General features: G+C 48.4%; 2 protein-coding genes across 2 annotated transcripts in view; one reads left to right on the top strand and one right to left on the bottom strand.

Annotated features, from left to right (window-relative positions):
• The window catches only part of LOC309523366 (FERM and PDZ domain-containing protein 3-like), a 78,863-nt gene extending 63,198 nt beyond the window's left edge, over positions 1-15,665 (bottom strand). Inside the window, exons 1-8 of the mRNA XM_082207137.1 lie at positions 15,540-15,665; positions 14,620-14,746; positions 13,819-14,080; positions 13,598-13,700; positions 13,327-13,372; positions 13,110-13,196; positions 12,644-12,751; positions 11,853-11,984 (exon numbers count right to left, since the gene is read on the bottom strand). Coding sequence (XP_082063263.1) covers positions 11,853-11,984; positions 12,644-12,751; positions 13,110-13,196; positions 13,327-13,372; positions 13,598-13,700; positions 13,819-13,966 — 624 coding nt within the window. The 5' untranslated portion in view covers positions 13,967-14,080; positions 14,620-14,746; positions 15,540-15,665. The remainder of the gene's footprint in view (positions 1-11,852; positions 11,985-12,643; positions 12,752-13,109; positions 13,197-13,326; positions 13,373-13,597; positions 13,701-13,818; positions 14,081-14,619; positions 14,747-15,539) is intronic.
• Positions 15,666-17,503: 1,838 nt separating this feature from the next.
• Positions 17,504-24,984, top strand: LOC309523369 (gamma-aminobutyric acid receptor subunit beta-4-like). The gene is made up of 9 exons (XM_082207145.1): positions 17,504-18,796; positions 19,712-19,800; positions 20,548-20,615; positions 20,945-21,165; positions 21,837-21,919; positions 22,309-22,446; positions 22,621-22,773; positions 23,310-23,527; positions 23,697-24,984. Exons 1-9 carry the CDS (start codon positions 18,726-18,728, stop codon positions 24,012-24,014), a joined length of 1,359 nt encoding a protein of 452 aa, XP_082063271.1. The 5' UTR covers positions 17,504-18,725; the 3' UTR covers positions 24,015-24,984.
• Positions 24,985-25,212: the final 228 nt, after the last annotated feature.

Below are 25,212 nucleotides of genomic sequence, written 5' to 3'. Positions count from 1 at the left end.
CAGAAAAAGAGAAAGAGAAAGGGAAAGAGAAACAAAGGAGGGAAGGAGAAAGGCATGGAGGGAGGAAGGAAGAAAGGAAGGAAGGACAGAGAAAGGGAGGGAGGGACAAAGGAAGGAATGATGGAAAGAAGGAAGGACAGAGAAAGGGTGGGAGGAAAGAAGGAAGGAAGGAAGGAAGGAAGGAGAAAGGGAGGGTGGGACGAAGGAAGGTAGGAAGGAGGGAGGGAGGCAAGGAAGGACTGAGGAAGGGAGGAAGGGAGGGACAAAGGAAGGAAGGAAGGAAGGAAGGAAGGAAGGAAGGAAGGAAGGAAGGAAGGAAAGAGAAAGGGTGGGAGGCACAAATGAAGGAAGGACAGAATGAAGGATGGAAGGACGGATGGGGATGGAAGGAACGACGGAAGGAAGGAAGGACAGAGAAAGGGAGGGAGGAAAGAAGGAAGGAAGGAGGGAGGGAGGGACTTCCGGTGAACCGCAGCCACAAGAAAGGAGCGCGAGGCTGCCCTCCGGGGGGGGGGGTCTCAAACAACACGGGGGTCTAGAGGTGTCACGAAGGCTCCGTGGACCTCGAAACCCCAAGAGGATTATCTCGGGGGACAGGTACCCAGCGGTGCTGCCGGTGCTCCCCTGTTTTTCGGACATTTTAAACCGAGTTTGAGAACAGGATTGGAGCTGCAGCACGAAAGGGAAGCAACAGACCCTGTGTTGTGACGTCTCAGGCTCCGAGTGAAAGCGGCAAGCCTCCAACAACAACTAAGAAGCTGGGTTATAACTAAAACAACAACAGAATGAAATTAAGTTAAGGAAACCAGCGGAACAAAAGATATTATGATGTGAAAGAAGAAGGAATTCGCTTCAGCGGTAAGAGTCAACGGCGTGTAACGGAAGACTGGGAGAGGAGAGGGAGTAAGACTGTAACTGCCGAGTGGGCGTTGCGGAGAGACCTCAGATACAAAGTGTAAAAATCTGAGGCAATGGACTGATTGAAAACAGCTGAATATTTGAAAAGCGGATAGAAACATTTCTGCTCTGTCCTGGTCAGACCGCGCTACGCCAGCGACCAAAAGGGACTGTAATTTCCACCTGGTTTAGGATAAATAAGTGAGACTTTGTTCCGAGTTATTGTACTTTGTATATATCTCTCCTGCCTAACGTGTTCAAGCTGAGACTGTTTCTCTTTATTATTTGGGGCGTTTGACTGATTGAAAGCTGAATTTGTTATTGAGAGGAGCAGATACGACGAGAGGTCTGGGAGGAGAACGTGAATTGTAAGAGGAGAGCTTTGGAAAACAGCGGAACCTCTCACCGCCATTACGTGCTCCATTTCCGTTCTTCTTTAAAAGCGGTACACAGCTGTAATCATCTAGGAGAAGATAACCATGGCGCCTTAAACGTTCAATCTATCTCTCCAGTAAATGGTTAAGTTGAAAAGAAAAGAAGATTTAAACACAGTACCTTGGCAAGACCCTATGTTCTCTCTAGATTCTGCTGCCTTCCCGTGGTGATCTCCTGGCTTAATTTTGACCCCCCCCCCCATCTTCTCTGTTCCGGCTTTGAAACTCACCTCGTACCCCATCCCTATTTCCTGGAAAGTGTTGAGTTGGATGTTCCCCACCTCCTTTCCTTTTCCCTCTGTCTTGGTGTTTCCTATTTTATTTATTCTCTAGGACTCTAACCTTGAGATCCTTCTCCTCCCTTCATTTGCTTTCTGTGATTGTAAGCGATCTATCTAACTGGTCCCCTAGCTGCACGTGGAGAGAGACTTCTTACTGAAGAGGTTCAGGGAACAACAAAGAGCAAAGAATTTAAACACAACGAACAGTATATTGAGAAAAAATTACTGGAAGTACAGGATTCATTGAATAAGAGATTAGAGGGGGTGGTGGGAGAACTAACAGGAAAAGTAAAAGATTTATCTCTAAGATCCAAAGTACTTGAAGACTCAATGAAAAGGGTTCAAAAAGATATTAAAGAAAATGGGAAAGATGCGGATAGGATTAAGACAGAGGTGAAGGAGATAAATAAAATACAGGAAGAGTTACTGGATAGTGTGGCGATGACTCAAATGAGACAGAAACAATCAAACCTGAAATTTAGGGGGATCCCTGAGGAACCAAACAAAAATATAAGATCTAAATTGGTTAGAGAATTGTCAGCTTGAAGGAAGAAGACATAGGATATTCAGTAGCAAATATTTTTCGGATAAAAGCAAAATCAGCCAAAGCCAGAGGGAAGAAACTGCCAGATGTCCTGGTCATGTTTAACTCTCTGGATATGAGAAATGAAGTACTAAAGTTAAACTACAACCAAAAACTATGTATTGAGGGAAAGCCAATTATTATATTCAAAGAGATTCCTTCGAGATTTCTTCATAAGAGAGATGTTTATAAAAAACTAACTAACCAGTTGAAGAAAAACGGGATCCAATATAGATGGGAATTCCTGGAAGGGATTTCATTCTATTTCAAGGAAAAAAGATTTAAATTATCCAGCTCTCTGGAATTGGAAAAATTTGCAAGAAGATATGAGAAGGAACCTGGAAGGTTGGGAGGGTGGGAGCCAGAAGGGGAGCAGACGGGGGAAGGGAGGGGTGGAGGTGAAGGAAGTGGAGAGGGAGAAGGGGAGGCAAACCTAGGAGAAGAAAAAGAAGAGGAAGAGACAGATAACAAGGAACAGTAGATTTAACTTAGATTCGACCACTTACTGATTGTATACTAAAAATGACTTTAAAAATAATCTCATGGAATGTGAATGGGCTCAACAATAAAAATAAAAGGAACCAAATTGCTCATTGTCAGGGAACTGCCATCGGAGGGACAGGTGGTGGAAGGGCTCACAGAGGTTGGGAGAGACCCAGCAGCTGAAGCAGGAACCAGCAGGGGGAGAGGTGGGTCTCTGAGGGAAAGTGAGCAGGAGGGATGGCTTAGGGACACTTCCAGCGAGAACAGTGGGGAGGTTTCTGGACCTCCCATAGGGAGACCCACTCCTCACCGGAAACTGTCACGCCGTGAGTCCAGAAGACGTGTTTCCGTTAAGGAGCTTTTATGTTGGAAGCGATTCCGAAAGCAGCCACTGTCGGAATCTGCCAGTGACTAGAGGAGCCATGTTTGAGGGGCTCCGTCACAGACAGAGGTTTGTGAACTTGAACAAACTCTGAGGGACTACGATTTTACGCACAAGCAGCTCATCATCCCATCACAGCATTCCGACAGTCTCTGAAAGCAGCTTGTGCAGGAGAAGGCATCATGAGCAACCCAGCCGGAACCGGAGAAGCAGGAGCGGGAGCGAGTCCAAGCCTGGAAGAAAGGTACCGGGTGTTGGAGGTCCAGCTAGCGCTGCAGACGGCGAGGCTCGAGGAGAGGAGGGCTCAGGATGCAGACAAAAAGGGGAAAGCCACCCCGCTCGCCAGAAAGGTACCAGGATTGGTGCAGAAGTTTGGGGGGGAGCCCAAGGACTATCATGCCTTTCGGACAGAGATGCAATATGCCCTCAATCTGCAGTTTGATGACTTCCCTGATGAGGAATCGCGAGTGGCTTTCGTGACTGGGCATCTTGAGAAGGGGGCGAGAGACTGGGTTAGACCCCTGATGGCAACGAATAATGACGTCCTGAAGGACACGATGAAGTTTTTTCGCGCCATGGATCTGATGTTTTCCAGCGATATTGAGCAGGGAGTGGTGCGCAGACAGTTAATGGCTTGCAAACAGGGGAGCCGATCTGTCCATGAGTACTGGACTGAGTTCACCATGTTGGTCCACAGATTGGGGTGGGACCTATCGGTGGAACCCATTCAAATGCTGTTTGAAGAAGGGCTTGCTTCGGCTGTGAAAGACGAACTTTCCCGGGGCCCCAGGGTGGATTCTATGGACCAGCTGACCAAATCCGCGCTGACCATAGGAGCGCGCCAGGAGGCGAGAGCCTTGGAGAGGCGGGAGGGGAAGGGGGAACGTTGGAAGGAGTTCCGCATTCCAGACATTCCAGAGCCAACTTTCCCGCCGGCAGAGCCGATGGAAATTGGAACAGCGCGCGCACGCGCAGTTTCAAAGCCCAGTGAGGGGGGAAAGAAGGAGGGGAAAGGCGCCCGGAAATGCTATCTCTGCTAACAGCCAGGTCACTTTGCCAGAGTCTGCCCCCAAAGGAAGGAATGGCAAGGGATGGCGGGAGCTGTTGAGGGAAGAGAGGAAGAAGCACCGGAGCAAGTGAAAGCCAACGCCTGGCTGCCACCGTCGGGGCACAGCAGCCAGGCCAAAGAGCAGTGAAAGTGCCCACGCCGGAACCTCCTAAACCCGCCCTAGTGATAGAAGTGTCGCTAGAGCTGCCAATCGGACACCCTCTAAAGATAAAAGCGCTGTTGGACTCAGGCAGCTCCTGCAATTTTATGAGCAAAGAGTTTGCAGCTGAACACCAGATACAGACTATCCCTTTAATCAACCCCCTGCAGGTGACCACGATTGATGGCAGGGAGCTGTTGGGAGGAGAAGTCAGCCTGCAGACCGTCCCAATGATAATGAAGGTGGCAAGACACACCGAACTGATAGCGTTTAATGTGGCCACCTTGGGAGGAGCTCCCATTATTTTGGGGATGAGCTGGCTAGCATTACATGATCCGCTAGTGGGCTGGCATCAGAGAGTGGTTTCCTTTGGGTCAGCACACTGCCTAGAACACTGCAAAGAGGGAAAGGGTTCGGCAGGGGCCCGAGCCACCCTAGCAGGGACTGAAGTAACGGAGAAAGAGAAGGTGCCACGGCAATACGCAGATCTCCGCAACGTCTTCAGCGAAAGGGAAACTGACCAACTACTCCCGCATAGACCCTTTGACTGTCAAATCAATTTACTCCCTGGGGCACAGCTCCCAGTAGGCAAGTTGTATGCCATGTCAGACAGGGAGATGTTGGAACTTAGGGAGTTCATTGACAAAAATCTGAAGAGAGGTTTCATCAGAGAGTCCAGAGCGGTGGGAGGCAGCCCAGTGTTTTTTGTGGATAAAAAAAACACGGACAAGCCGAGGCTGGTCGTGGACTTCAGGGCCTTGAACGCCGTGTCAGAACCAGTGGCCCTCCCTATGCCCAGGATTGACGACATTTTGACAAGGGTGCGGAAGGGAAAGATTTTTACAAAGCTGGACCTAAGGGGGGCGTACAACCTGATACGAATAAGGAAGGGGGATGAATGGAAAACCACCATGTTCACCCCATTGGGGGCATTTGAATATCTCGTTATGCCCTTCGGTCTACAAGCAGGCTCAGCATGTTTTCAATCGTTCATGAACCACGTCCTGGGGCCGTTGCTTTACAAGAATTGCGTGGCCTTCTTAGACGACGTGTTGGTGTATTCAGAGAATGAGGAGCAGCATGTGAGAGACGTCCGAGAAGTGTTGAGCAGGCTGCAAGCGAACCAGCTGTGGGTGAAACTGGAGAAGTGTCAGTTTCATACCAAGGAGGTGGAATTCCTGGGGTACCGCCTGTCAGACAAGGGATTAGCCATGGATCCAGGCAAGGTCCAGGCGGTGCTGGAATGGAAAACACCCAAAACAAAGAAGGATGTGCAGAGGTTCCTAGGGTTTGGGAACTTCTATCGTAAGTTCATCCGAAACTTTGCCCACCTGACGGCTCCCATTACGGACTGTCTCAGCAGTAAGAAGAAATTCGTTTGGACTGAGGAAGCGGAGCAAGCATTCGAGGAACTAAAGAGGGCCTTCGCCTCTGAAGAACAGCTCCTGCATGTGGATTTACAAAAACCGATGAGTGGAAACGGACGCATCAGACAGAGCGATCGGGGCGGTGCTTCTGCAGCCAGGGGAGGAGGAGTCAGAGTGGAGACCGTGTGCCTTTTTTTCGCGAAAGCTGAACAAATCCGAGAGGAACTACACGGTGTATGACCGAGAACTACTAGCTATTCATGAAGCTTTCCGGAGATGGAGGCACCTGCTAATTGGCGCACAACATAAGGTGCAAGTGTGCACTGACCACAAGAACCTAGCGTATTGGAGAACGGCACGAGTACTCAACCAACGGCAAGTGAGATGGGCCCAGGAGTTCTCCAAATTTAACTTTGAGATTTGTTACGTGCCAGGCCCGGAGAACATTAGGGCGGACGCTCTCTCACGCAAACCCGAATATTTGGAGGGGGAGGGAGCACCGGAAGAGAGACATGTCATTCCGGAGGACCGTTGGGTGTGTGGGGCGGCATTGGTGGGGCAAAGAGAACTGGTGGAGGGAACGGAGAATGATGAATACGCCCAGGACAAACTCAGGAGCCTCAGGAGGGAGGGAGACAAACCTGGAGGTTTTGAGGAGAGAAACGGGACATTGCATTACAAGGGAGCACTGTATATACCTGAAGGAGAGTTGAGGGGGAAAGTACTCAAGCAGCTGCACGATAGCCCCACAGCGGGGCATTTTGGGCAACACAAAACTATGTGGTTGGTCACCAGGGAATTTTGGTGGCCCAAGGTCAGGGAAGATGTACGGGAGTATGTGAGAGGGTGTGACCAATGCCAGTGAGCCAAAGGGGAGAGGCGGGCGCCGGCGGGGTTATTAGAACCGCTACCCACACCTGAAAGACCATGGGAGGCAGTGTCAATAGATTTTATGACTGATCTGCCGAAGTCCAGAGGGAAAACAGCCATCATGGTTGTGGTAGACCTGTTGACCAAAATGGGCCACTTTATAGCCTGCTCACATGCAGTCACGGCAGAAGAAACAGCAAAATTGTTTGTGGAAAATGTTTTTAGGTTGCATGGCGCCCCCTTGAGGGTGGTTTCAGACTGAGGGAAACAATTTACGTCCAGGTTCTGGAGGAAGCTCATGAGCTTACTGCATGTAGAGGTCAATTTTTCAACTGCCCGGCATCCTTAAAACCAACGGGCAGGCGGAAAGAGCCAATGGCATCCTCCAGCAATACCTGAGGTGTTATGTCAATGACAGAGAGAATGATTGGGTGGAGAAGCTGGCGTTGGCGGAATTTGCCTACAACAATGCGGAGAACGTGTCCACAGGGATGAGCCCCTTTTTGGCTAATTACGGGTGTCATCCCAGGGCTTTCCCAGGGGGGGGGAGGGGAGAGATGGAGCGTCCCAGCTGCCGAACAGTTCGTAGAAGAAATGGAAGCGATCCATCGTCAACTCCAACTCAACTTAGACAGGGCCAAGGAGGAGTATAAGAGGCAGGCAGACAGAAACCGAAGGGAAGGTGAAACCATTAGGGTGGGGGACCATGTGTGGCTGTCAACTCAAGGGTTACCATTCAAAGGGGGTTGTAAGAAGTTAAGACCCAAAAGATTGGGCCCATTTGAAGTCACGCAACAGGTCAACCCAGTGGCTTTCAGACTCCGGTTACCGAACCACATGAAACTGCACCCAGTCTTCCACAGGTCGTTACTGTCACCATATAAAGGGGACCGAGAAGGGAGGTTGATCAGGGGGCCAGCAATGGAGGAAAGGGAACACAGCAGCCATGTGGCGGAGATCCTTGACTCCAGGTGGAAGGGAGATCAAGCGGAGTATCTGGTAATGTGGGAAGGGGAACCGGAGTCAGAAAACACCTGGGTCATGGCAGAGGATGTCAATGACGAGGTCTTAATAGAAACTTTTCATCAAAGGTTCCCACGGAAACCTCAGCCTGTAGCGAGGTTCCGGAGGGAATACTTTGCAACCACCGACGAGGAAGAGGAGTTGGAGGGGTTCACAGACTCCGAGGAGGAGGAGGATTCAGAGACCCGGAACTGCAACCGATGGAGGGAAATGTTCGAGATGTCTGAAGATGAAGAGCATTCTTTTCGGGGTTTTACCTCCTCACCGCCCAGAGGAGAGGGAACGGGAGGGGGTGAAGGGGGCCCTGGAGGGGAGGTGGATGTCAGGGAACTGCCATCGGAGGGACAGGTGGTGGAAGGGCTCACGGAGGTTGGGAGAGACCCAGCAGCTGAAGCAGGAACCAGCAGGGGGAGAGGTGGGTCTCTGAGGGAAAGTGAGCAGGAGGGATGGCTCAGGGACACTTCCAGCGAGAACAGTGGGGAGGTTTCTGGACCTCCCATAGGGAGACCCACTCCTCGCCGGAAACTGTCACGCCGTGAGTCCAGAAGACGTGTTTCCGTTAAGGAGCTTTTATGTTGGAAGCGATTCCGAAAGCAGCCACTGTCGGAATCTGCAAGTGACTAGAGGAGCCATGTTTGAGGGGCTCCGTCACAGACAGAGGTTTGTGGACTTGAACAAACTCTGAGGGACTACGATTTTACGCACAAGCAGCTCATCATCCCATCACACTCATGTATTGCTTAAAAAGAACCTTGACATAATCTGTCTACAAGAAGCTCACGTAACAAGAAAACATAAAAGAATCTTAAGTAATAAGAGATTAGGGTTGGACTTTGTAGCATCGGACAATATCAAGAAAAGAGGAGTGGTATTATATATAAAAGAAAAATTTGATCCAAAATTAATATATAAAGACGAAGAGGGGAGAATGATAGTGGTACAGATCACCCATCAAGGAGAAAAGATAACTGTGGTTGGGATATAGGCACCCAATGACAAAAAGTCAGCATTTTATTCTGAATTAGGTAACAAATTGTTAGACTGGATGGACCAACAATTGATATTGATGGGGGACTTTAATGGGGTGGTTCTCCCAAACTTGGATAGGTCAACAAGAAAACAGGAAGTGAAGGAGGGCAAACTACCGAAAGCCTTCTTCGAATTAGTGGAGAATATGGGACTAATTGATGCTTGGAGATTTAAAAACCCTACTATAAAACAGTTTACCTTCTTTTCAAATCCAAATCAAAGCTGGGGGAGAATAGACCATATCTAGATTTCGAAGGAACTGACGCAAAGAGTACTTAAGTCTGAAATTCTCCCGCAAACCTTATCTGATCATAATCCAGTATATATGGAGGTAAAAGGAAAAGATTCTAGAACATTTAGATGGAAAATGAATGAAAATTTGTTCAATGATCAAAAGATAATAAAGCAAAAGAGACAATTGAGGAATATTTCAAGTGGAATTTGAATAAAGAAACATCTCTAGAAATGGTGTGGGACGCAGGGAAAGCCGTTATGAGAGGCTTCCTAATTCAGAAAAATAGCATCTTAAAAAAGAAAAAAGAGAAAAGGAAAGAAGAAATTTTAATACATCTCATGGAGAATGAAAGACAATTAACCATTAAACCAGGAGATGAAATAATAAAACAAAATATAAAGATGCTACAAGCTCAATTTTCCATGATAGTGAACCAGGAGATTGAATAGAGGATCAAAATGATGAAACTTTGAATCTGCAAATAAGATAGGGAAATATCTGGCGTGGCAATTAAGAGAGAGGAAAAAAACAAAACACGATATGTAAGATAAGGGATGGAGAGAGGATAGTGGAGGACCCAAAAGAGATAAAGAAGATATTTCAGAAATACTATAAGGAACTATCCAAAAGAGAAAAAGAGATAGATAACGAGATAGAAGATTATTTAAAAAAATATCAACTGCAACAGATCACGACTGAAGAAAGAGAATATTTAAATCAGACAATTACAGAGGAAGAAATTAGGAAAGCGATAAAGAAAATGAAAATAGGAAAAGCGCCGGGGCCAGATGGTATCTCGGCCAAATACTATAAAATATTAAGTGATCAACTTTCCCCAGTGCTATGTGAAGTCATGAACAATGTACTAAAAGAAGGGAGAATTCCAAATACCTGGAAAGAAGCGTATATTACCTTAATCCCTAAAAAAGATACAGATGGCTTAGAGGTGAAAAACTATAGACCGATCTCATTATTAAACAACGACTATAAGCTATTCGCAGATGTGTTGGCGGAAAGATTTAAAAAAGTGCTAAATAAAAGAATTCATAAAGACCAAACGGGTTTCCTCCCGGGGAGACAACTGAAAGACAATGTAAGAAACGTGATAGACATTATTGAATACATGGACTGTAGAATAGACAAGCAGGCGGCGCTGATTTTTATTAATGCCGAGAAGGCATTTGACAATGTCTCCTGGCGTTTCATGAAAGAAAATTTAAAAATGATGGGAATTGGTGAAGGATTTAGAAAAGGTATTGAGGCTATTTACCAAGAGCAAAAAGCCAAACTTATAATAAATAATAATATATCGGAAGCCTTCGATACTGCTAAAGGGACCAGGCAAGGCTGTCCCTTATCCCCTTTGTTATTTATAACAGCGTTGGAAATGTTTAATAAAAGGTTAAGGGAAACACCGGAGGTCAAAGGAATTAAGGTAGGAAGTAAGGAATTCAAAATAAAAGCATTTGCGGATGACCTGATATTAACATTGGAAGATCCAAAGAACAGTTTACAAGAAGCCCTACAGAAATTAGAAGAATTTGGAAAAGTGGCAGGTCTTAAGCTTAACAGGAATAAGACTAAAATGATAACAAAAAATATAACTAAGGAAGATATAGTAGAGTTAGAACAAAAGACGGGAATTACGGTTGCTAAGAAGGTGAAATATTTAGGAGTGTGGATCACAGCAAAAAATATAAATTTATATAAAGATAATCATGAGGCTACTTGGAAGGGTATCAAGAAAGACTTAGAAATCTGGGAGAGACTGAAACTTTCCTTCTTAGGGAGGATATCGGTTATCAAAATGAACGTTCTGCCCAGAATGTTATTTCTGTTCCAAACTATCCCAGTAATGAAAGGATTAAAACAGTGTAAAGATTGGCAAAGGATCTTGGCGAGATTTATTTGGCAGGGAAAAAGATCACGGATAAAAATGAAAATACTGGTAGATAAAAAAGAAAGAGGGGGTTTTTCTTTACCAGACCTGAGTCTATATTACGAAGCGGCTTGTTTAACGTGGGTGAAAGACTGGATAAAGCTAGAGAATACTGATATCTTGGATTTAGAGGGCTTCGATAACAGGTACGGGTGGCACTCGTACCTGTGGTACGAAAAGGTGAAAGTTCATAGAGGCTTTCTAAATCACATAATTAGAGGATCATTATTTCAAGTATGGGAAAGAAATAAGGATCTGCTGGAAAAGAAAACCCCATGGTGGATCTCACCAATAGATGTCCTAACTGTCAAAAAAATCAACATGGAGGGGAAAAAAGCCATCTATGAAGAACTTATCAATAAAACTGATCAGGGTATAAAACTTAAGCCTTATGAGGAGGTAAAGAACGTACTCACGGGGTGGTTGCAATATCACCAAGTGATCACCAAGTGATATCCCATACTTGAAATAATGTTAAAAGATGATAAAAAGAAACTGGGATTTGAAGATAAAAAGGAAAGAAGGAAGGAAGGAGGGAGGGAGGGAGGAAAGGAAGGACTGAGAAAAGGAGGAAGGCAGGGATGAAGGAAGGAAGGACGGACAGAGGAAGGAAGGAAGGTAGGAAGGGAGTAGAGAGAAAGGGAGAGAGGGACAAAGGAAAGAAGGAAAGAAGGTAGGAAGGAAGGAAGAAAGGAAGGAAGGAAGGACAAAGAAAGGGTGGGAGGGACAAAGGAAGGAACGACGGAAGGAAAGAAGGACAGAGAAAGGGAGGGAGGAAAGAAGGAAGGAAGGAAGGAAGGAAGGAAGGAAGGAAAGAAAGAAAGAAAGAAAGAAAGAGAAAGGGAGAGAAGGACAAAGGAAGGAAGGAAGGAAGGAAGGAAGGAAGGAGAAAGGGTGTGTGGGGCGAAGGAAGGTAGGAAGGACAGAGAAAGGGAGAGAGGAAAGAAGGAAGGAAGGAGGGAGGGAGGAAAGGAAGGAAGGACTTAGAAAAGGAGGAAGGAAGGAAGGAAGGAAGGATAGAGAAAGGGAGAGAGGGGCAAAGGAAAGAAGGAAGGAAGGAAGGATTTCAGAGCTCTGGCAGTGGGGTTTGACTAGATGACCTCTGCTCCCTCCTGACTCACGTGGGTCAAAGGCTGCTTCTCCTGGAGGAGGAGAAACTGGTTGCTCCGCTGGTGGCTGCGGTATTCCAAGACGAGGGAAAAATGCTCAATCAGCCTGAGGGAAAGGCGATCCTGGAGGGTCGTTATCACTTCCTGGTAGTGGGGAGAGAATAGCATTTTTTAAAAGAAAAGGGGGTGGGGAGAGAAATCCCTTATTTACAGAAAGTTTCAGCCTTGCTGGCATCACCTTAATTCTGACAAGCAGAGGAAGGTTTTCTTTTTGGAATAATCAATTTTTACAGTTTTATCAAAAATGACTGATTTGGTTCTACTATTAGAAATACATAGACTGATAATTATGAAATTATGGTGAGGTTTAATAAGTTAACTGTTTGTATTTGGACAACTGTTTTGCTCTACTTTATTGGCAGGAGAAAAAGTATCATTTCCTTAATAACAATTTAATTAACTCAAACAATAACATGATAGCATATGTATCTATTTTTGTTAACTGATTTGGTTAAACAATAAAAAATAAATAAGACTGTGTTTTAGCACACATGAAAAACTTAAAACAAATCCTTCTTTCCTGATGTATTAAGAATTACGATGTATCAAGAATTAAGAATGTAACTTCAATAGAATTAAATAAATAAATAAAATAGAATGTAAATTAAATACATTCCGTTAGACTAGAATGTAACTTAAATAGAAAATCTTTTTTCCTCCCAAAGCATTTTACAAGTCATTAATCACTAGGCACTGCTTCCCAGCCCCTCACTCTAAGCACTAGGCGCTGCTTCACTTTCTACCTTGACAGTGGTGCAGCTGTCAAAGGTGAAGGACTTGACCTGCCCGTTTTCGAGGAAAACCTTCAGGATGTTGGGGATGAGGAGGAGGGCTTCCTTCTTCAGCATCTCCTGCGAGTGGAAAAGCAGAGGCCGGCAGACAACTACTACTACTACTACTACTAATAATAATAATAATAATAATCAACTACCAGGCTTTTAGAAGACATCTGAAGGTAGCCCTGTTTAGGCAAGTTTTTAGGTTTGATGTTTTATTCTGTTTTTAATCACCCAGCTGGATGGGCCGAGTATAAATAAATTATTGTTGTTGTTGTTGTTGTTAATTACTTACACCTTGCCCACCAGGCTGGGCCTCCCCAGCCACTCTGTGCAGCACATTAGCTATCTTGAACAAGCCTGAAGAGGTGACAGAGACATGAATAAAGGAGACAACCACATCCCCTCCATTACAGAACTTTCCAGAACTCACCGGCTCTGGCTCCGAGAAGCGCACCTTGGCAGGGTTGGACCTCAGCTTGGCCTTCTTTGCGGCGCTGATGAAGGCAGACTTGGGCGACTGGAAGGGGAGAAGGAAAAGATGGGCCTTGTGGGAGATGTTGGCCGCCTTCCAAGATCTCAGCCGAAAAAGCAGATTCCCGACTCGCCGGGGGGTGGGGGTTGAGATGGATGACCCCCGGGGGTCTCACCTGATGGGTTTTCAGCACGGTGAAGATGGTGGACTCCCTGGCACTTCTGCAGTGGAAAAGGAGCAAAGGAGACATTTAGGGTTTCCTCAAGATTCCTGCCTCTCCGGTGGTTTGGACTGGACGACCCTCGGGGGTCCCAGCTCCCCAGGGTTAAAATTCCTCCAGAAAGAATCCATGGATTTGTAGAGGAGGCAGGGACCACCGCTCTTAAATTTCAGAAGGATCACCCAGTCCGACCAGCGTGTCTCAAACCCGCTTCCTCCTTCCTCACCTCACAATTTTGATGAATCTCTCACGGGTGACATCACTCACATCTTTGTCACCGATGGCCCAGATCTGGTCCCCAGGAAAGAGTTTGTCCTCTGAGGGTCCACCTGCCAAAGGAAGGGGCAGCTGGTGTCTGTCAGGGGGAGAGAGACCCTCAGTGTCTTCTAGTCCAACCCGCTTCCGACTCGATGACCCGACACTGAGATTCATCCCCAGAATCCTCACCTGCCACCACAGTATGCACTATCACAGGCCTCTCACCACCGGCCACAAACCCGAACCCTCCGTCCGGGTGGCGCTGGATCGTGACCTGTTGGAAGGCCTCGGAAGGCAGCGGTCCGTATTCCATAGCATCCCAGCTTTCCTCTGGCATCACATCTCCAGCGGCAGGAGAAGACAGGATTCCAGGACGCAGGGAGGGAAGAATCCTTTCCTCAGTCTCTAGCCTAATGCACAGAGTCTGGGATGCCAGCAAGGTTGAACCTTTCTGTACAAAATGGATTTTTATGATTCCAAAAAAGGAAATCTAACCCCTATCCCCTATCCCTAACCCCTATCTCTAACCCCCAACCCCTATTCCTATCCTTAACCCCTATCACCATCCCTATCCTCAGCCCCTAACCCTTTCTCTTCCCTGCTTTTGGCCTTCCTGGCCTGCAAAGTTGGCATCAATTTGCACATTGCATTTTCGCCAACCGTTCGCCAGGCCTGGCATTTTGCTTCCTTTGCCATTTTGTAATCAACTGCAATTCCATAATTGATTTCATTTTTATTTATTTTTTAAACCAGAACCATTTTTTTAATTTGTCAGGACACAGCTTTTTCACAAAAGGCCCCCCAAATAATGCAAACGTAAATGTCCAGTTAATGCACCACCTCTTTTAACATTCAAAATAGAGCTCAAAATAGAGCTTTTAAAATTATAATTCATTGTATTTTAGCCACCGATTGCAGCTTGTCTTTGGATCCAGGAAAATCTGGCAGCAGGGCCCTGATCCTGTCTCAGAGGAGGAGACCCCTACTCACTGTGGGTGGGATAGATGCCCTCCAGCCATGCCTCCTCCTTTTCTCCTGCCAGAAAGAGAGGGAGGGAGGGAAGAATTCCGCAGCTGCTGTGATTGGAATATGAAAGGAATTGGCTGCTGCCCTGTTCCTATAGGAAGGGATGAGAAGAGAGAGAAGAGAGGGAGAAAGGAAGGGAGATTTGAGAAGAGAGAGGGGGAAGGGAGGAGAGAGAGAGAGAGAGAGAGAGAGAGAGAGAGAGAGAGAGAGAGGAGTCCAGGGAGGAAGAGGGAGGGAAAGAGAGAAGAGAGGGATAGAGGAAGGGAGATTTGAGAAGAGAGAGGGGGGAAGGGAGAAGAGAGAGAGAGAGAGAGAGAGAGAGTCCAGGGAGGGGGAGGGAGGGAAAGAGAGAAGAGGAAGGGAGATTTGAGAGAGGAATGGAGAGCCAGAGAAAGAAAATAGAGAGAAAGAGAGGAGAGAGGTGGGGAAGGAGAGAAAGAGAGGGGGGAGATGGGGAAGAGAAAGAGAGGGAGGAAGAGGAAAGAGAGGGGGAAGATGTGACCCCGGAGGGAGAGGAGAAAGAAAGAGAGAGGAGAAGGGAGGGGGGAGAGAGAGATGGGGGAATGAGATAGAAGAAGGGAGATTTGAGAGAGGAATGGAGAGAGAAAGAGAGAGAAAGAAAGAAAGAAAGAAAGAAAGAAGAGAGATGGGGAAGGTGAGAAAGAGAGGGAGGCCTGAGATTCATCCTGCACCGGCATGACCTGTTTTTGACATCGACATCATCATCATGGCTTTCCTTTGACCCACCAAGCTTGTAACTCCATCCAAAGTAGCATCAGCGGTCCCTTCCCGCCCTATTATTATTCTCCCCTTCTCCCCTTCTCCCCTCCCCCCATCTCTCCTCTCCTCTCCTCCTCTCATTTCATCCTTCTCTCCTTCGATACCTTCCTCTCCTTCCTCGGATGTCGGGTGTTCGGTTGGAGATTCCTGGACCATTCACGGCGGCAGGGATCTCAAGAGAGAAGCCTGGAATCCAGTGAGGTGACACTAGTGGTTCCCCTAAACCCCGAGGTCCTTTTCACACGTGCTACGAGCAGCGGGTCAGACTGGATGATCCTCGGGTCCCTTCCCAGCCGACTGTTCCATTCGCCGCGCAATCGCTGGTGCGGGGGAAAGGGTCGAAATGGACTTACCCGATTGGTAGGGGGGTCGTTTTAAGGAGATCTTGGGGGGCTATCCTGTCCCCCATCTGCCCCAATGGGGGTCCCCTGCGCCCCACAACCGTCGCCATCCGTGGTCCCCAAAAAGCACGAGGCGAGATGGGGCGCCGGGGCCGTTGCATCCCCCTTCGGGAAGACTGGGGGGGACCAGAGGGATTTGCCCGCTTGGGGGGGACACCTGCCCCCAAACCGCCCCCTTCGTAGCCCCCCAAGCGCATGCTTTGGGCTACGTGACCGCGCATCCTTCGGGAAACGGGGGGCAGGAAGAGGGAGGGAGCCGTTTTGGGCAGCATTAGAAGGAGAACTTGGGGACCCCTCGACCTGCTCCTTCGGGAACCCCAAAACCAGAAGGGGAGAGCGCACCCCTGGGGCGAAAGCAGCCCCCTCCCCAGTTTTTTTAGAGGGGTCGCGAGCCTTACCGGGACTCTCTGCGGCCCCCCGAAACCGGGGCGGGAAGACGAGGGGGGGGGGACAGCTCCGGCCGCGCAGGCGCACTCGCGGAGCTCGTCGTCACTGCAGCAGACGGGAAGGGAGGGGGAAGCGAAGAGGGAAGGGGCGCCCTAAAAGTCATCCAGACTGACCCCCCTGCGAGGCGGGAAACGAAGCGCAGGATCCTTGAATGGGGGAGTTAGAAGGGAGCCCGAAATGACATCCAGGCAGACCCCCCTGCAATGCAGGGATCTAGAATGGGGGAGCCAGAAGGGAGCCCCTACAATGCAGAAGAGAGCCCTCTTCCTTCCTTCTTCTTCGGGTACAGGGTGGTTCATCATTATCATTATCATTCATATATCACCCTATACCAGGAATATAATCGTAGAATGGCAGAGGCGGAAGCGGGTCAGAATAGATTACCCCAGAGACCCTTTATCCTCTCTCTCTCTTTCCCCATCCCTCTCTTCTCTCTCTCTCTTCTTTTTCTGCTCTCTCTCTCTCTTCTTTCTTTCTTTCTTTCTTTCTTTCTTTCTTTCTTTCTTTCTTTCTTTCTTTCTTTCTTTCTCCTCTCTATTTTCTTTCTCTTCCCCTCCTCTCTTTCTTTCTCCTTCCCTCTTTCCCCCATCCCTCTCTTCTCTCTCTTCCCCTCTTTTCTTTCCCCTCTTTTCCTTTCTCCTTCTCTCCCTCTTTTTTCCTCTCTTCTCCCTCATCTCCCCCTCTCTTTCTCCTCTCTAGCTCTCTCTCCCCCCCTTCTCTTTGTGTCTCCCCGCCCCCCCATTGTTATTCTTTCTGCGCTTTAGGGACGATTTCCCTTTATTTTGGAGGGGGGAAATTGCATTTTTTTCCCGGGTTATCATTTCCTTTATTTTTGGGGTTCTCCCTCCCCCCCAAAACCGCTCTTCCTATCACGTGATTCCTTCTCCCTCCCTCCTCCTCTCGGAAAGGCGGAGCGCGGAGCATCCTCTGCAGCGGCCGCCGGGCCAAACAGAGGCGAGGGCCTCCCTGCGCCCCCCCTAAAGGAGCGAATCCCACCCCCTTCCCCGAGCGCGGATTTCGAGGCCTGTGCGCCCTTCCCCCCCCCGAAAACGCGCATTTTTACTCATCCAAACGGATCCGTCTGCGACCCCCGCCCTACGCCACCCTCCGGGAACGCATCGTCCACCTGCGCCCCCCAAGTGCGGGTATCTGCGCCCCCCCCCAAGGCGTCGGGAGGAACTCCCTGAGAATTCGGCCCGAGTGAGGAGTTCGCGGCCTGGCTGCGCCCCCCAAGAGCGCATCTCGCGGCCGGAGGTATCCAAGGATCTGGCCTCGTCCTCCTCCTCCACCCCCCCAAACCGGATCCCACCTTTTTCCGGGGGTCGGCGCATTTCCTGCGCAGCCGCCTTCGGGAGCGCAACTTTCACCTTGTCGGATCCGTCCCTGGTCCCGCCAATCTCGCCTGCCCCACCCCACCCCCAGCGCATTTTCCCACGCTGTGCGCAGACTCTCTTCCTGCAAAGGCGCATCTCCTCTCCAAAAGCTGCATCCTCTCCTTGGCGCATTTCCACGTCGGCGCGCAGCTTCTTCTCCTCGGATCCGGCCCCGGTCCCGCCATCCTCGCCTGCGCCCCCCGAAGGCGCATTTCCCACGTTGCGCGCAGATTCCATTGGCGGCCTGTCCTCCTTCAAAAGCAGGATCCTCGAGCGGCTTTTCCTGGGCACATTTCCACGTTGGCGCGCAGCTTCTCCAACCTCGGATCCGTCCGTGGTCCCGCCATCCTTGCCTGCGCATTTCCCACCTTTGGGCGCAGTCTCTCCCCCAGCGCATCCTTCCCGTGGGCCGGAGCGTCTCCATTCGCGGCCTGCGCCCCCGACAGCGCATTTCCTGCTTTTGGGCGCGCAGCCTTTCCTCGCATCCCTCCTTCCCGTTGGCCTGCGCGCCCGCCCATCCTCGCCTGCTCGCCGGACGGCGCATTTTCCTCCTGACCGTCTCCAAAAAGCGCATTTTCTTCATTTGGGCGCAGCCTTTCCTCGTTTCCCAAAAGCGCATCTCCCTCGTTGACGCGCAGCCTTTCCCTGTCTCCGCAAGCAAGAGCGCATCATTCCTGTTGGCCAGAGACTCTCCGTCGGCGGCCGATCCTCCCCTGCGCCCCCAAAAGCTCATTCCCCACATTGGGGCGCAGCGTCTCCGATTGCGGCTCCCGGACCGCAACTTCCGCGTCCCGCCACCGTCTCCCGAAGCGCCTTTTCCACGTGCGCCCGCTCGCCGGAGACTCCGTTGGCTCCTCTCCTCCGCCACCCTGCGCCCAACCGGAGCGCTTTTCTTCTCCCGTCCGTTTTGCTCCATGGCGAGGCTGCCGGGAGGATCCTGCGCCGGCTCCTGCTGAGCGCCGCTCTTCGATTCGGATTTCCATTCGCTTCAGGTGAACAGGCCGGCCCCACCTCTGCCCCCATTTTGGGGGTGCTGCCCCCCCCCACCCCGACCTCCCACCTCTCGGAAATGCGGGGACTGCACGGCGGCGCATGGGCGGCGCTGTGTCTCCTCCTCCGCTGCTGCTGCTGGGCGCACAGGTAGGTTTGGGGGGCTCACCTGGGGTTTTTTGGGGGGCGGAAAAGTCGCAAGGGGCTCCCCTGGGGGGTTGGGGGCGGACATAGAGCGGGGGGGGCTCACCTGGGGTTTTGTTTAGAGGTGCACAGGTAGCTTAATCTGAGAGGGGGACTCCCCTGGGGGTTTGGGGGGATGGACAGGTAGCAGGGGTTACCTTAGGGGTTTGGGGGGCAGAGAGGTAGTGGGGGCTCACCTGTGGGGGTTAGGGGGTACACAGGTAGGCGAACCTGAGAGGGGGGCTCCTCTGGGGTTTGGGGGGATGGAAAAGGTAGCAGGGCTACTTGTGGGGTTTTTAGGAGGCACGCAGGTAGGTTAACCTGTAGGGGCTCCCCTGTGAGGGGTTTTTGGGGTCCCCTAGCTCCCCCCCACAGAATAGGGGAGAGACCCCTTCCAATTGCCATGAAAAGCATGATGCCCCCATATTTCAACCCCCCAAATTTATATGAAATTTATATAATATATTATATTGGGGTGCCCAGCTGGAATTCAGGGGGGCAAGTTTAAAGGAGGCCATGAGAAGCATGATGCCCCTAATATCTCAAATGCCCCAAATCTATATGAACCCCACAATATTTTATTCCAGCTGGACACCCCAATAGAATATATGAAGGGGCCCCCAAGTTTATTGGGGCTCCCAATATCTTCTCCCAGCTGGGACCCCCCAAATTTCTTATCAGCTGGGCGCCCCAATATAATAGATTCAGTGGCAGGTTTAAATGATGTGGGGCCCCCATGTTTTAATCCAGCTGGGCACCCCAATATACGAAGGACCCCCCAAATGTATAGGGTGCCATGTGGGGTGGGGCTCAATGGGGACCCCCCCAATATTTTATCTCAGCCGCTTGGAGGACAAACCATGGTCTTCTCCTGTTTTGCAGCCCCTCCACTGGCAACATCTCGGTGGTCAAGGACATTGTGGACAAGCTCCTCAAAGGCTACGATGTCCGCCTGCGGCCCGATTTCGGAGGTAAGGCAGCGCGGTCTAAAGGTTAGAGCATGAATCCAATTGATAATAAATCAGGTAATCAATAATAAGCCAGGTCATAAATTAATAAATGATGATCTATTATCAACTTTTATTATTTTCTAATTAATCTATGGTTCAGTTTTATTTCGGAGGTAAGGCAGAGGTGCCTAAAGGTTAGAGCATAAATCCGATCAATAATAAATTAAATAATTAATCATAAATAAGAAGTTAGGTCATAAATAAATAAATGATTATTTATTATCCCCTTTTATTATTGCTTTTATTATTTTCTTATAATCTATTGTTCAATTTGCTGTTATTCCTTATTGACTTTTAGCCTTTCCTCATGTTCTAAAGTTATGATTTTATTTTATTCTTTAATTTTATGGCATTATTATTTATGACTTTATTTTATTATTTCCTTGTTGTTTATTATCTCATCTTCCCATTGAGGGTTTGATTTTATGGTTTCATTATGTGATCGTTTCATCACCAGTCAAAAAATTAACCGATTATGAGTTTCATTAGCAATTAATAAATTTATTACTTTGTTTTAATATAATAATAATCTATTATTGTAATATAATATAATATAATATAATATAATATAATATAATATAATATAATATAATATAATATAATATAATATAATATAATATAATATAATATAATATAATATAATATAATATAATATAATATAATAATCTGTTGTTTTGTGTTTTGTTGTTGTTGTTATTACTATTTCAGGGAACCCTGTGGTGGTGGGGATGAGCATCCACATCTCGAGCATCGACCAGATTTCCGAAGTCAACATGGTAAGTTGGACGAACTCCCGCCGGGTCCGGATTCGAATCCTGAGGGAAAAGATGGCTTTCCTTCTATCCTTTCCTGCTATCCTATCCTCCTTTATTCCTTCTCTCCTATCTTTCTCTCCTTCCATCTTTCAATTTCCCCATCTCTCTCTCTCTCTCTTTCTCTCTCTCCCCTCCGCCAGGACTATACCATCCCCATGTACTTCCAGCAGAGCTGGCGGGACAAGCGGCTTGCCTAGGGCGACCTGCCTCTCCACCTTCTCTCCTCCTATCCTCTCATCCTTCTATCCTTCAATTTCCCCCATCTCTCTCTTTCTTTTCTCCTCCGCCAGGACTATACCATCACCATGTACTTCCAGCAGAGCTGGCGGGACAAGCGACTCGCCTATGGCGATCTGCCATTCAACCTGACACTCGACAACCGAGTCGCCGACCAGCTCTGGCTCCCAGACACCTACTTCCTGAACGACAAAAAGTCCTTCCTGCATGGCGTCACCGTCAAGAACCGCATGATCCGCTTGCACCCGGACGGCACCGTCCTCTACGGCCTGAGGTGGGTGGATATTAACAATATTAATCACCAATAATCAAGAACCGATTCGCTCCGGCCGGTTCGTTATTGCAAATATGGTCAATTAATGGGTGGTTTTGTTCTCGCCTAGTGATCACCGCGAAGTGGGTGATAATCAGTTTTTATTGGGCGTATTGATCAATACGGACGATTATTAATGGACGAGTCATTATTAATGGACAGATCATGATTAATGATTATTAATGGATGGATCATTATTAATGAGTGGATCATGATTAATGATTGTTAATGGGTGGGTCATTATTAATGGATGGATCATGATTAATGATTATTAATGGACGGATCATGATTATTGGATGGATCATGATTAATGACGGCTTTCGTCCTTGCATAGTGATCACGGTTAAATATTATCAATTTTGAGACATATTGATAGTCCATTAAAAATTAGCGATCTGATAAATGCATATTCATTTATACTTAGCAATTAATAGTCCATAAAATTAACCGTCCAATTAATACTTATCAATAGGCAAATTTAGAGAAATATTTGCTGGTTCAGACATAGGACCAGGAATATCATCCAAATAGGGGTCGAACCCCCCCCCATCAATATATAGCATTCCCCACGTCCGTCAATCAGTGATCCCCATAATGGATCCCTGGAATCCACTCACGCTCTCTCTCTGCAGGATCACGACAACCGCTGCCTGCATGATGGATCTCCGGAGATACCCCCTGGATCAGCAGAATTGCACCCTGGAAATTGAGAGCTGTGCGTATCATTCAATGAAATTAAATTATTGCTTGTTAATTGAGGAATAATTAAAAGTATTATCCAGGAATTATCCAGGAATAACTTTAAGGCAGGAATAATTTTAAGGCAGGGTTAATTTTAAACCAGGGTTAATTTTAAACCAGGAGGATTTTAATTGGGGAATAATGTTAACCCGGGAATAATGTTAAAACAGGATTAATTTTCAACCAGGATTAATTTTCAACCAGGATTAATTTTAAGACGGGAATAATTTTAAGAGGGGGAATAATTCTAATCTGGGAATTAGAATTAATCCAGGAATACTTTTAAATCAGAATTAATTTTAAGACTGGAATAATTTTCAACCAGGAATCATTCTCATTATTTCTTATTTTCTTTCCTCCCAGACGGCTACACTGTCGATGACATTGTCTTCTTCTGGCAAGGAAACTCTTCGGCCGTGACAGGGATGGAGGTATTGGAGTTGCCCCAGTTCACCATCATTGAGCAAAAGCTGGTCACCCGTGAGGTGGTCTTCACCACAGGTGGGTTCCCCCTGTGGGGCCATCTAGTCTAACCCCTTGGCCGAAATCCCAGGGTTGTTGGACACACCATGATCCTCCAATCCACCCTTCACTGAAGATACCAGAGATGTCCCCACCAATTCACCTGGATCCTGGGCTCCTGTCCAGTTTGACCATCTCCTCTTTCTCCAACAGGGTCCTACCTCCGCCTATCGCTCAGCTTCCGCATCAAGAGGAACATCGGCTACTTCATCCTGCAGACCTACATGCCCTCCATCCTCATCACCATCCTCTCCTGGGTCTCCTTTTGGATCAACTACGACGCTTCGGCCGCCCGGGTGGCCCTAGGTGAGGAGATCCTGAGATCTTGCTCTGCGGTCCTGCTACCAAGGGTCCAAGTGATCCTCCTTAAATGCAGAGCCCTCTTGATATTCATGGGGTTGAATTCAGGTGAAGTTGGAGAACCACCAAGCCCCTGAGAACCTTCTCCCATATCCTGGTGGCAAGCTGGTGGTCCACCAAGACCCTAAAGGTCCACCATCCTTCTATCGGTCCATCTAATTTTCCTTAAAGGCAGGACCTGACCTTGATCCCATTTGGTGAAGTGGTGCCCAGTTCTCCGACCCGTTAAGGTCATATGGAATCCAGATTCAATATGAAATTGTTGGATTTCCATGGATGTTTTTATATATCCGTCTTCAGATTGATTTCAGAGTATGAAAACATTTGATTTCAATATATCGGGCCCATCCTTGGATATTACAAAAATATTTTGATCGTTATCGTGACGGAGGTTTGAATTATGGTGCCTTCCCCGTGCTGTAATTCCCAGCCACCCAACTAACCCTGTTTCTTCTCCCACCCCCACCCGCTGCGGCACCCAGGGGTGACAACCGTCCTGACCATGACGACCATCAACACCCACCTCCGGGAGACACTGCCCAAGATCCCGTACGTCAAGGCGATTGACGTCTACCTGATGGGCTGCTTCGTCTTCGTCTTCCTGGCACTGCTGGAATATGCCCTGGTGAACTACATTTTCTTTGGGCGAGGGCCCCGCCAGCAGAAAAGACGTGCCCGGCACCTGGAGCCCCGGACTCAGGTGCGAGATTCCTGCCTAAAAACCGAATGGGGATGGGTGACCCTCGGGGGCCGAATTCGAGGCCAAGATCCCCGTGGGTCAGGATGGGTGACCCTCAGGGGCCCAAATTCGAGGTCGAGATCCCTGCGGGTTGGGATAGATGACCCTGATCTCCCTTCTCTCCTTTCAGCCCGACCCATACGGCAACCTCCTTCTGGCTGGCGTCTCTGACAGCAACTGCCCGCTCTTCTCCACGTCACCCTCGCCGGACCTGCGCCCCTGCGGCCTACGCGGGTTCGAATCTTCAGGCACTGCCCTACACTCCCGGAAGGCACCTGCCTGCCGCGCCGCCCGGGCCAACTGCCGCCTGCGCCGGAGGTCCTCCAAGCTGAAGCTGAAGATCCCTGACCTGGCCGACGTCAGCACCATCGACAAGTGGTCCCGGGTTCTATTCCCCATCACCTTCGGCTTCTTCAACCTCCTCTACTGGTTGTACTACGTCAACTGACATCCAAGAGGGAGAGTGCCGGGCGCCGGATTCGGGTCCTGCCCCCACCCCAGCCTTTCCTCCTCTCCGCTTCCCATTCGTCCTTTCCCCTCACAGTACCTTCCTTTTCCCTTAAGAGTCACTTCCTGTACGCTCTCAGGAACTTCCTGTTCCCTTACGGGCCCTTCCTGTTCTCTCACAGCCCCTTCCTGTTCTCAGCCCCTTCTTGTTCTTGAACAGCCCCTACCTGTTCCCTCACAGTCCCTTCTGGTTTTACCCCTTCCTGTTCCCTTCAATTCACTTCCTCTTTGCTCTCAGGCACTTCCTGTTCCCCTACAGTCCCTTTCTTCTCCCTCACAGTCCCTTCCTGTTCTCTCCCAGTCCCTTCTTATTTTCTCTCAGTCCCTTTCTGTTCCCTTAAAAGTTCCTTCCTGTCCCCTCACAGCGCCTTTCTGTCCCTTCCCTGCCCCTTCCCTCCCCACTTCCTGGCCCCTTGCAGCCACTTCCTGTCCCAAATCAGCCATGGAGAACCTACTGTTTCAAGTAACGGGAAACGAGGAACAAGCCACGCCTCCTAACTTCCAGTACTTTCTCTTCCTCCTCCTCCTTGGACCAGCCGGGCTTCCTTCCCACCGGCCACTTCCCTTCCGTTGCTTCTGCCATTACAGGTTCCGGCGGACGGACTTTTCCGGAACTGACTTGAACCGAGTTTACAGTTTTCTACCTACCTAGCGACCGACCGACCAATGGGATCTCTCCATTCTCACGTTTTGGGTTTCCCCCCCTTGTTGTTCTGGGAGGGATTTGGGGAAAGTGCTCCTGAGCGTGTGCAGAGTTCCTTTTTTTCTAAGCAATGTACATGAACCTTAAGAAAACACATTTTGAAAACTGTTCGATATCCATCGGTTGGGAATCTTTCTCGTCTCTTCCCCGTCCCCCCCCTTATGAAATCAGAGAATTTCACTTTAAATATACGGCCTTAGAAGAAAAACAGCAACCGGTGTCTGTTTCTTTTCTTTCAAAAATGGGGCTGAGGGGATATGTTTTATGGTAATAAAACATCATATATCATATCATATAGATATTAATTAGATCTAATTTACATTTATATGATATACACACATACTTAGACATTTCATTATTGATATATTTTTATATTATTGATATATATTTATATTCAATATATTATTAGATATATATAAATACCATAATGACGTGT

This window comes from Podarcis vaucheri, assembly GCF_965113315.1.
Source record: "Podarcis vaucheri genome assembly, chromosome: W".
NCBI lineage: Eukaryota > Metazoa > Chordata > Lepidosauria > Squamata > Lacertidae > Podarcis > Podarcis vaucheri.
Note: the sequence above shows the minus strand (reverse complement) of the source record. Positions and strands in the feature narration are given on the sequence as shown.

Bases quoted from the DNA above. Each gene is read 5' to 3' on its own strand.
- LOC309523369 (XM_082207145.1), top strand. From the start codon at position 18,726: ATGCGGGGACTGCACGGCGGCGCATGGGCGGCGCTGTGTCTCCTCCTC. The intron at 22,447-22,620 runs GTGGGTTCCCCC...TTTCTCCAACAG, and splicing joins TGAGGTGGTCTTCACCACAG to GGTCCTACCTCCGCCTATCG. The intron at 23,528-23,696 runs GTGCGAGATTCC...CTCTCCTTTCAG, and splicing joins ACCTGGAGCCCCGGACTCAG to CCCGACCCATACGGCAACCT.